At 32.6% G+C, this 12,898-nt stretch overlaps 2 protein-coding genes across 2 annotated transcripts in view; both read right to left on the minus strand.

The window, feature by feature from the left end:
* Positions 1–3,543, minus strand: part of LOC117124462 (laccase-1-like) — a gene marked incomplete in the record, with an annotated part of 12,110 nt that extends 8,567 nt beyond the window's left edge. Inside the window, 3 exon segments of the mRNA XM_033270693.1 lie at positions 838–1,496; positions 2,418–2,683; positions 3,342–3,543. Coding sequence (XP_033126584.1) covers positions 838–1,496; positions 2,418–2,683; positions 3,342–3,435 — 1,019 coding nt within the window.
* A 6,158-nt stretch (positions 3,544–9,701) lies between these two features.
* Positions 9,702–12,898, minus strand: part of LOC117124456 — a 5,653-nt gene continuing 2,456 nt past the window's right edge. Inside the window, exons 4-7 of the mRNA XM_033270687.1 lie at positions 11,393–11,745; positions 11,065–11,096; positions 10,127–10,269; positions 9,702–9,843 (exon numbers count right to left, since the gene is read on the minus strand). Coding sequence (XP_033126578.1) covers positions 9,748–9,843; positions 10,127–10,269; positions 11,065–11,096; positions 11,393–11,745 — 624 coding nt within the window. The 3' untranslated portion in view covers positions 9,702–9,747. The remainder of the gene's footprint in view (positions 9,844–10,126; positions 10,270–11,064; positions 11,097–11,392; positions 11,746–12,898) is intronic.

Here is a 12,898-nt window from a genome sequence, read left to right on the forward strand (position 1 = left end):
TGGTGTTTTTGGGGGGGGGGGGGGGGGGGAAGAAAGGGGCTCTTTGCTATTATTACTGTCTTATTAATCTTATTGTTGTTATTGTTATCATTTGATGTTATTTTTGTTATTGCTGTCTTTATTCTCATTGATCATACACTGTCTCTTATACACATCTAGATGTGTATAAGAGACAGGCGTTGGCATGTAGAACGAAGTCGTACCTATGTGTCAATTTCAATGTAAGCATTGTTATTAAATCCGCCAAGGCGGTTATGTATTTAATGTTGTTTGTATGTCTGTTCTGGATTATGCAAAACTAATAAATGAATCATGGAATTTAATGTTTAATTTATGGAAGAGGTCAATTCTCATATTAAAAGGTCGAAGGACAAGACAAAAGTCGTATAAATTCGAAAAAATATAAAATCTACAACTCGACAATTTAACAAAATAATGGAATCGCATGTAAACGCCTTGCAGGTATATGCCTTTTTATGAAGTGACTGGCCTCTAGTTAATTGTATTATTTTCATCACCGCTGTGACCATCACCCTCATCATTATTATTAATATTATTATTAGTAATATATATTATATTATAGTATTAGTAAGAATGAACGGCTATGTGGCATGAGATTAGATGACGAGAGGTCCTGTTGTAACGTGTCGACCAACTACATTTGGCACGTGCAGGGAATTTGTAGTAGAAACTACTGCACCTCTCACCAGTTGGAATGACCAATGCAATTTTGTGATTATCTTATTAATATTTATGAGGTATAGTAATAATATTTACCATATTCTTACGTATTGTTACTGCTTTAATAACGTTAGTGGTAATAGAAGATTAACTAACCTTTCTCCTTGAGCTATCGTTAAGTAATCAGTTTCGTATGGGATTATTTCTCCGCCTTCTGTGCTAATAATCGTCATGCTGTGTTTTTCTATGTGAAATGACGTCATGCATGCTGCTATAAATGCGCCTATTAATCGTATTTTATACTTCTTCCCTGCTTCAACTTCAAACATTTGTCTCGGTGTTTTAAATATCTGACCAGTTTCGTCGAAAAATTCAATTCTTTCTCCTTTTCCGTTCATTAGTATAGTAACTGTCTGAGATCTAGGATTTAAAGCGGGAATGTTGACTTTAAGTGCAATGTCTAACGATGTCATATCAGCCCAATCCGTTAGCGTCATGGTATGTTCCGGTAGATCGAAATCATATGTGTTGCTGTTAAACTCTGTTTTTCGAGATTTTCTCACAATCAAAGGACCAAAAGCGCCACTTGCCCTCTGGTAACCTGCGTGTGAGTGCCACCAATGTGTTCCAGCGGGCTCAGCAATAAACTCGTAGACAAACGATGACCCGCGTGCTACTGCGCATTGTGTCGCGCGCGGGACCCCGTCCATCCAGTTCGTGTTTGTCTGATGAATCCCGTGCCAATGCATTGTTACTCCAGCACCGGATTGTAAGTTGTTTGTTACCTTCACTCGTATTGTATCACCTTCGCAAACCTTATAGAAATTTTGAAAATAATATAACAAGATAAAAGAAATAAAAATGCGTGTTAGTGAGACTAAGGTAAAGTTTACCTCTATAAGAAAAATAATACAGAAGCAGGAAATGGTGGAAGAGTAAGTAAGAAGTGTGATATTGCTGTAGCTAGATACTTAGACGTACTATCACATAATAGTGGGCTTAATTCTACTCGTTGAAAGTGTGCACAACCGAAGCATAGATATTGTTCCTTTCCGTGTTACATTTGATGCCTTTCACAATAAATTGTAATAGTCCTTTTTTGGGGGGTGGGGGTGGGGAAGAAAGGGGCTCTTTGCTATTATTACTGTCTTATTAATCTTATTGTTGTTATTGTTATCATTTGATGTTATTTTTGTTATTGCTGTCTTTATTCTCATTGATCATACAACTAGGCCTATCATTATTATTATTATTACTGTTAATTCTATTGTTTTGATATCAATGTGCTTATCATTACATATTAATTATGTTAATACTGCAATGTGTTCTTGCAGTTATCAACGGTAACTATAATATTATTTTTCTTTTTATAATTGTTACTGCTTGTTATTACTATAATTAGTGTTATTGCTTTTATTATTATCCATTTTGTTATTACTACTATTATGAATATAACATTAAACATTATGATTTTGGGAATCAATCAGAAAACCAATATGGCCTCAGGATATCCTCCATCATTTTGTTACATTCAACCTTAACTGCTTAATTTTGGTCAATTTTTCTTGATATTGCCATAAAAATTAATTCGTAAATATTATATTAATTTTTTTTTGTTTAGTTTGATTTATTTGCTGATGGTTAACAATTTTGATAACAATTGAGATCACACATCTTAATTATCAATATTGATGCATTATTATGATTTTGCATCATCATTATAATATAAATATTACCACAATGCTTGGTCCTGGTAATGATCCATTTACAGCTATCAAAGGTCTTGAAGACCCGTCAACAGGTACACACTTTTCGAGATTACAGTCTTCTTTCTTAAACGGACAGTCCCCACAATGAGCTGACATTGTCTGGTGTAATACGACGTTAAATTCATATTCGCATACCGTTGGTTTAGACGGATATTCGCACTCTCGATAGCAATTGCTTGAAATCACAGGCGTATTGGTAACAATCTCTTTCCTTTTACACTCTAATGGTTCACCTAAAATCAATTAAGGATATCGATTTAACATTACTATGTTCTTTATCATTTGTATCAGTTATTTGTTCTCTTCAATGTTTTATAACCCTACATAACTATGACTTAATGTCTCTGAAATGTAGATGAAGGCAACAATAGTACAAAGTTTGTACTATTGTATTTTTGTAGTAACATCTTCAATATCTGTATTTTTGTTGTAAACACATAAAAAACAATTAATAACTTAATCAAAACATATTAACCTATACAATTATAGTATGTATTATTTTATAGAAGTGGCATGAGATTAATATTAGCCAATTATAGCACTTGTTAGCTCGTACGATCCTGTAATGTTTTATAACCCTACATAACTATGACTTAATGCCTCTGAAATGTAGATGAAGGCAACAATAGTACAAAGTTTGTACTATTGTATTTTTGTAGTAACATCTTCAATATCTGTATTTTTGTTGTAAACACATAAAAAACAATTAATAACTTAATCAAAACATATTAACCTATACAATTATAGTATGTATTATTTTATAGAAGTGGCATGAGATTAATATTAGCCAATTATAGCATTTGTTAGCTCGTACGATCCTGTTCCTTCACTTTTATTATTACGATACTTAATACAATTGGTCTAATGAAAGGTTCACTAAAAAAGACTTACCGATTTTCACTAGAAGTAAGATCTCTACTACTACCACCAGTATTTGAGACATAGCAATGCTGTTTCCGTATCCCATTACCATTAAGGTATTCATTATTGAGAATCTTAGATGTAGAGAGCGTATTAGTGTTATACAAATGGTTATTAAGTTGCTGGTGGTATACGGATGAGAGTGCGTGTCTGCCGAATATAGGCCTATTGTAGTTTGACGGCTACAATAACAAAGCCGGTACCAGCACTAGTAACCGGCAGTATGATAAATCCATAAGCATATTATGTCTAAGATTATTCTATACTACAGTATGGGCATATGCCTATATAATTAATTGACACTGAACCGCTCAACAAGAGTATCTAATAAGGACGTTTCACCACAGGTTGCTATGTAATACATGAGCATTTTGTTGAAGTGTGTCTACACGTCTATTTGATGACAATATGAAAGTAATATTTTTTTAAAAGCCTGATTTTTGTTTTATTACGGTACTGAATTCAAATGTTTTATTAACACATGGATGTAGTTTGGTTAATCATAACATCCTAGTGTAATTATGGTTTTTAATAAAAGTAGTAAAATCTAGGTCTATGGACAGATACAGACAGACATAGTAGGTATTTGCAGGGGCCATTTCAGTTTTTTTAGCCCATGTAAAATCGAAGTAGTGACTGATTAAAAATAACTACAAATGAGCAACAAATATTTAATTATATATATATATATATATATATATATAAATATATATATATATTGTATACATAAATTATATATAGGCCAATTATACAACCTACACTAGATTCATGTTCACTTTTGTATATTTTGTCAAAAAGGGAAGGTGCACGTTATAGGCCTATATCGAGAAATAGTATTTTATTCTTTTCTGTTCTACTTCATTCAAATGTACTTTGACTGTTGTTTGCTGAATAAATGTTATTTGGATTTCAATTTGAATTAGCACAGGCTAATTTTTTTTCGCAATTATCATATTTCGATTTTTTCCTAGGATACAATATTTGTTTTATTCGTAAGAACTTACATGCAAATTTGCCCACTTATTATTGAGATAATACTTTATTATTGAAAACAACATGAACATCGTTTGTCTTGGTAAATAAATATAAAATATAAAAATCTATAAAATCATGTAGGCCTATAATTTTCTAATCTAGATTGACTGGTGTTAGAACTTGAATGTTATCAATTTGTAAATCCTAGCCAATAATAGAACATCTTATTGTGTTGATTATCTTGTTTTATTCTCTCAGTGATACAATAGGAGTTGGACAAAATAAAGAAAGAATGAACTGGTTTACTAAAGAAAACAAATTCTTACCCGATGTGTCTAGTTGACCAATGCCACTACCAGAAGTATTTAAGACATTACAACACTGGTGTCGTATCGCCTGAAGATTAATGTCTAATATTTTTCAGAATTAAATAATATTTTATTCTGAATAAAAATAGACTTAGGCCTATTATAAGTATATAATATTGTATTGTGGTACGGATGACAGAGAATTTAGTTACTATCTTTAAGTGCTGTCTCCTTTACAATTAGACGACAACATTTAGGCCTATACCAGTGTCAGTATATGGTCAATTAAAGCCATAAACAATTAATCTATATGATTAATTCATGCTATTTACGGATTACTCTATTATATTAATCAAACATTTTACAACATATTTTATCCGGGCTTTGGATATATTAGGCCTATTATATTTTTTTATGTGGAATTTTACTCTTAATATTCAGATTCAGGTTCGTCTTTATTCGTCATATACCAAGTACATGGCATTATTTCCTGGATAATTATGCACATACAACCACAATCTTCGGAAATGATATTAACACAAAAAATATCAGTTGCATTTTCCACAGGCAGACTTACCGTATCTAACAAATTCCTCGAATAGTATAACATTTATCTTTAGAGGCGATTTTCTCTTTAGTAGGTTTTTAGACATCTGAACTTTAAGAATGATCTTACTCGGTTTTACTCAACCTAGGAACATGATTTAAACGCCCGGAAAATGAAGCTTATATATTCATCTATCTAAATATATCAATAACCCATTTTTTATTTTTTGTACCACAAGACTCATTTTGTCATGACAGCTGACTTATTATTAAGCTAAGATGAGAGAATTCGATATACGTCTATATGAATATCCTAAGTAGCGTGGCCGACCGGTCTAAGGCGCTGGTTTTATTGGTTTTAGGAACCAGTAATTTGATGGCATGGGTTCGAATCCCACTGCTGCGAAAATATTTGTACGATTCAAGTTCGATTATTTTTTTGTGTGTGATTCAACTTGTTTTACATGATGTCATTAGTCCAATAAACACGAAACATACTTGTTACTTGTAACTTGTATAGCGCCTTTCTTTTCAGTTATACGAAGCGCTGTGAGCGACTCTCCACAATATGTCTGAAACATCCCCCGAGTAAAGCTTGCAAAGAACCAAACCCATGTGAGCTAACTTAACTAATGAAATAAAGCAGTTCAAAACTAAGAAAACAAAGAAAACAATAAACAATAACGATCAAGCAACAAACAAGAAACATAATATAGGCCTATACCAATTCAAAACTCAGATATATTTACTACACTCCTTCAGTGCGATGTTTAATAATAGGCCCTATATAATTAACATTCAAATTTTGTTAAAGTTTTTCGTGCTGAAATTTGACTGTCTTCTGTGATGAATAAACACAACCCCCACCCCCCCCCCCCCCCCCCCCCCCCCCCATTTTTTTTAACGACTCATTTTGTCATGACAGCTGACTTATTATTAAGCTAAGATGAGAGAATTCCATAAACGTCTATATGAATAGCCAAGGTAGCGTGGCCGACCGGTCTAAGGCGCTAGTTTTTATTGGTTTTAGGAACCAGTAATTCGATGGCATGGGTTCGAATCCCACTGCTGCGAAAATATTTGTACGATTCAAGTTCGATTATTTTTTTGTGTGTGATTCAACTTGTTTTACATGATGTCATTAGTCCAATAAACACGAAACATACTTGTTACTTGTAACTTGTATAGCGCCTTTCTTTTCAGTTACGAAGCGCTGTGAGCGACTCTCCACAATAAGTCTGAAATATCCCCCGAGTAAAGCTTGCAAAGAACCAAACCCATGTGAGCTAACTTAACTAATGAAATAAAGCAGTTCAAAACTAAGAAAACAAAGAAAACAATAAACAATAACGATCAAGCAACAAACAAGAAACATAATATAGGCCTATACCAATTCAAAACTCAGATATATTTACTACACTCCTTCAGTGCGATGTTTAATAATAGGCCCTATATAATTAACATTCAAATTTTGTTAAAGTTTTTCGTGCTGAAATTTGACTGTCTTCTGTGATGAATAAACACAACCCCCATCCCCGCCCGCCGACACACACACCACATTTTCCTTAACATGTAATCCTGAGACTTGTTTTCAGTATGTTTATTGATTAAACTAATTATAGGGGAAGATGTTTATTATAATAGTTCAACATGACAATTGCTAACTGAACCCTATTTAAATCATAAACATTTAACATTTGAAGTTGTTTGATTAATGGTTCATAAGGTGTACGAATTGAGGATCGTATATAATTCTATCAGCACGTTTTTGTAATTTATAACGTTTATCTAAGTTTCATTGAAGGTTTCGGATTTAAGTTCAATAACATTATTATTAAAACCATTTTTTATTTCTAAAATTTGGTTCCATGAGTACTATGAACAATTATATAATTAGTTTTTTGAGTATTGATAAAAAGTTTGTCACAATAGCCAATCACAATATTTAGGACTATTGGACTAAGAAATAATGAATTTGGAATGGGATTAGGTAGAAAATCTTGGAATGATGTATCAATTCGGAGAATTTTATTAGCAAGGGAGGGTCCAATTTCAACAAAATGTTTATTGAATGCATTTGAGATATTGAATGGGTCACTTGTCATCACCGTTGCAGTTTAGGGAAGTATTGGGATGTTCCATACTAGTTTTGTTGATTATGGAATTAATAGTCATCCATTTAGCCTTGGCATCATTTTTGTGTTTAAGAAACATGTTTTGATAGTGCATAGATTTAGAAGCTTCAATCATTGAATTCAGTTTATTTTGGTATAGTTTATAGGCTCTTTCGTTATTAATGGATGGACAGTGCAGAAATTGGGCAAATAACTTATTTTTGTGTCTAATTGATGTGAGGAGACCATCCGACATCCATGATTGTTGTTGCTGTTGTTTATGAATGGTTTTGAAGGGGTAAACCTTTATCGTAAACGGACTTTAATGTTTTTTCAAACTTACTGTAAGCGTCATTGGGATCATGGGAACTAATTACATCAGCCCACTGTTGAGAGGAAACGTCGAAGCGAAAGTATTCAAGTGTAGTAGGGTTTATTTTTTCTAAATGTAGTTATCTCTTAAGACCTTGTTTGAAGTAGTTGTAACGCTGTAAAAAGGTGTAATATTAAAAACCAGGAGTCTGATCGGCCTACTTAATAATTTGATGTTTCCTTTTTTTAGAATTTGTATTGCGGTAGGAATTTTTCTTCTGTTTGTTTCTTGTGCAATTTGGTGTTTTCTTTCAATGCTTTCTTTAGTTTTTTTTTCTATTGATGAACTTAATAAAATTATGAATGATTGTAATAATAACAGGCTAAATAATAATGACCACGTTTTTTTTTCTTGTGCAATATTAAAATAAATATTGAATTAATTAATGTTTAGAATTAGAATAACTATTTTTATAATGATAATGATTTTGGCGTTATTATTTTCCTCTTTTTTAATGTTTTTTATTGTCATGCGCATTTTTTGCCTTTAAAGTATGAATGATTACAATTATTACAATAATATATTAATTATGATCATGTTATATTTGGCAATTCTTTTTTACCTTTGTATTGTGTATATTTGAATGTTTGAATAAGAGAATTAAATTGAAAAAAACCAACAGTTATTATACCCAATGTATATTACGGCGATGAAGATTTTCAAACTATTTGTATTTATCAATCAGTAACACAATTGTACCTATTAACATTTATATTTATGTTTAACCACAAATTATTGCATCATGATGCCTACCTGCAGAAGTTTGTTTGTTTTTTGCTATTTTACACAAACATATACATTTATATAAATAGATATAAGTGTATTGTGTGTACAGTCGTCAACTGTGTTTAAGAACCTCCTTTACAGTATTTTAATAGCTGTGACGCCGCTGGTGGCGCTATATCATCTTCATTTGCGAGGCTGGTTGCGGTGTCAATATAGCGGATAGGTGGATATATTGACTGCAGTTTGGTTACAAAGACATACGTATGCTGTTTTTCTTCTTTGTTTTTCGTGTATATTTTTGCCAGAGTTTTATTCCCTTTAATATTTTTAATAATAATAATAATAATAATTATAATAATAATATTAATAATAATAATGATAATAATTAATTATAATAATAATAATAATAATAATAATAATTATTATTATTATTATTATTATTATTATTATTATTATTGCTATTATTATTATTATTATTATTATTATTTCTTTAATAAATAATATATCACTTTATATGCAGCTTATAATATTTAGTGTAGCATTATTATTTAGCATGATAATTATGCATGAAGTTTTATAATTAATTACAGTACAGTCTGTTGACGGCTATTATGTCCTCCGAAAAAATAGAGCTACATTAGTAACTCTGTAGGCCTAAGTATTATTATTCAGAATATTATCATTATTAATATTATTAGTATTCATTTTAATCATGGTACCGATTATTAAGGAATTTATTTGAAGGCCCATCACATGATGTTCAGTGTAGCCTATTTTCAGATCTTCTAACCGAACTAAACAGTAACCATTCATATTAGTAGCCCTCTTAGTTCAAGTTCAAGTTTTATTTCAAAATATCATCATTGTAGCTTTGCAGCTAAATTGCGAATGATACATTATGAAAAAAATAGAGTTGGGTCTATACATTGCACAAAGATTACGAAACAACATTTATATATAAATTCAAAATATAAGGGTAAAGATACACAACAGTAAAAATGTATTTATTTAAAAATTAAACTATGATTTATGTGTAGGATGAACTGATTAATCTTGACTTAATGTTAATATTGAGATAGAAGTAGATAATGCAAGTCAACAGCACATGAGCATTCATTCTTATAATTGAAACATATGCTTGTACAAACATACAGAAGATTTTTTTTTCTAAATTGAAGCAAAACTTAGTAGTCTGAACAAATATTGTGACTTGATTTTTAGTAAAAGGACTCTATATGTGATTTTACTATTCTCACAACAGTTTATATAATTGACCAAATATTTTAATTATTTCGATTTGCAAACATTGCACTGCTTCGCTTTAATATCCATGTCTACTTTGGCTCCCAATGTGCACACGTTGGAAAATCTGATGGAGGATTCGGCATTTCACTTGGTTCGCCGACTTGTATTACCATAGCCATTCCTCTCTATAAAAATAACCAAGATTTGAAATATTAGATATCATTCAACATTCAACAATTGCATATTTTAAACAAATATAACTAAATAAGAGTTCGTCAACGCCAATCAGTAATACATTTCAAAACGGTGTGTTGTGGATAGAGATAGGCCTATAGCAGCACGTCAACACACCACAGGAGTAATTTTAAGATTCAACATTTATCATGGATAGTAGATTGGCACTAAATTACCGGGTAAAAGTGTTACAGTCTAACCTAATGCAGATTGCATGAAGATGTGTACACTTACTTCACCGTGATTCAGTATATGACAGTGGAACAACCAATAACCTGGATTATCCGCCTTGAATCTCAAGATGGTATAACCATTTTCCGGCACCAGCACTGAGTCCTTTAACACAGATTTTTCTAGAGAATGTCTCAAAAGTCCTCCTGAAAAGGAAGGAAGATGTGTATAAGAGACAGGACATATTTTGAGCAACTTATTAAGGAACTTACACTTTCTATCTATTATCGCCTTTCTGCTGCTGTTTGTCAAGCGAGCTTTTGTTAGACTACGTAATGATAATAATAATAATAATAATAATAATAATAATAATAATAATAATAATAATAATAATAATATTTTAACTGAAATTGAAATAGAATTGAAGTAGTTTGATGAGTTTAAGTATTTTCATGGGTTGTTGTTTTGCTTGTATCTGTTAAAGTGGTGTTCTGTCCTCACCTCTTATTGATTTGATTGAATTTTATATTTATCCAATTTTGTTGTAGCTTTTATTTTAATTGTTCTGGTATATGCGTGAGTGCCATAATCATACTTTTTTATCTCAGCCCCACCAGGGCAACAGCATAATGCGTCTCTGTAATCGACTGTAGGACATAATATTATATCCAGTGGTGTAAAAAAGAAGTGGGGTGGCGGCGGGGCCTCATTAAATTTGTTAAAATATTTTTTGAATGGGGATAACAAGACAATTATATTCACAAATTTATGTTTGTGAGTGCCACTTCCGGCCTTCTATAGGTGCCATAAGCATACATTTTCTTACCTCCCCAACCATGGTGGGATTGAGGTGGTGTGAAAGTTCCTCCTTGGCCAATTTATGTCAAATACCTGGATCCGCCACTGATATCATATCATTTATTCGTCATGAAAAACATTTAAAATAACAATACAAACATGATTAAAATACGAGCACATCTAAAATCGCTCGTATCACTAACCCAAAAGACAGTGTGCTATAGTAAGTTTTCCTCTTCCCATGTGAAACAAAAAGAGAGTAATGGTGAAATTGAACCAAAAATATATGTTCCCATGGTTCAGCTGAAACCCATTGGCTACATACAAGTCTTACCAACTCAGCTAATGTTTTCTACTGACGATGATGTTAGTAGTGGTGGTGGTGGTTCTGGTCGTGATGACGGTGAAATTTATGGGTTGACCATAAATTTTTCTCTTCAGTGGGGTTATAAACCCACTTTTATTTCTTCTTTTGGGCTAATCAAGATGGCGGCAATGTGTTGGTGTTGGTGATAACCAACAAATTATAACAATAATCTACTTACCTGTCCAAGTTTAATCTTTAAAACATTTGTGCAAACACAATGGTCAATGCCGCACTTATCGTAAAATGTTCTGTTCATGTTTGGTTGACATATGTCAGATTCTATAGGTTCATTATTCACAAATGGTGAAATTGGAGGAATGAACACAACATTGTCAACGAGTGGACGCCCGTATTGTTGGCCGGCAATTCGTCCCTTGGAAAATAAACCGAACGAAGTAATCGTAATGTAATGCGTTGAATCGACATGGTAGAATTCTGGATCAAACAGTTCTGTAAATAAGTAAACGTACAATATCATGATAACGATTATGTGTAAAGGTACCGTATGTTTTGTTTTCTAAGTCTGCATATTACATAACATTATAACAATACATTACGTTATAGTTTTCAGCATTATCAAAATTATAGAGTGCGGTATTCATGTAATTTTATATTATCAGCTGGATTATGAAATTATTGTGTGAGCGGTTGACGCAACGGTTGCGTTTCGTCGGTCTCTCAACCTAGAGGACGGGTTTTCAAACTTTGCTGTGCATTTCACAGATACGATTTCACTCCTATCTTTGGACAAGACACATTACCTAAATTTGTCTCTCTTCACACACCCACCTTTCCACACTGATTTTTTAAGGCGACGAGGAAAGGAACTGACCACCCTACCACAGTATGCCGAGGCTTAGTACGATGGGCTCTTAACAGCTCATTCCCCTACGCATGAATACAGCATTACCTTCAGGGGCATATCCAGAGATGTCCGAAAGTGGGGGCCGAAAGGGGCCTAGCCGCATAAAGTGGGGTCGACTGCGATAACACCACCCTAGGTGGTCCAGAGGCATGCCTCCGAATTTTTTTGTTTTCTGAGGCGATTGGAGCGATTATTTTTTCCTTTTTTTTTTTTTTTTTTTTTTTACTTTCCAAAAGAAGCCGGGCCTCTCCCTCCCCCTTAAATCCGCTCCTAATTTTCCCTTTACATTTAGCTGCATTAAAAACATACACGGAAATTATTTTATCCACACATATAAGTGGTTTTCCTTTACATAAATAAAAAATGAAATTCTTAAAATTAATACAAACCGTTTTAAAAATTCCCAGATCTGCCCGACCTAAAATCCCGTAAAACAAATATTTTTACAAAAAGACGTTTTTTAAAGAGAGGAAAATGTTTCAAGTTTCATAACTACTGACGCTTACTGTTCGTTCGAATAGCATCTATTCCGATTGCGTCGCGGGACGGACGGGACATCGAAATGCAGTGAACAATTGGAGTGAAAACATTGTAGAGATAGTGCAGCGATTTTACGTAAACTTGTTTTATCAACAACATTGCAAGTAGCAGGATGGATATTTTAGAATGATAAAAATGATCATAAACATTTTGATTGTTTGTAAAACAAACAGAAATTTGCTTGTGCCTGCTTGTGGGAAAACAAGCGTATTTATGGATAGGCCAACTTGTGTTTTCACGAACAGGCAAAGATGCGAACCAACGA

This window comes from Anneissia japonica, unplaced genomic scaffold, assembly GCF_011630105.1.
Source record: "Anneissia japonica isolate Jap-2015-1 unplaced genomic scaffold, ASM1163010v1 scaffold665_len1252844_cov201, whole genome shotgun sequence".
Lineage (NCBI taxonomy): Eukaryota > Metazoa > Echinodermata > Crinoidea > Comatulida > Comatulidae > Anneissia > Anneissia japonica.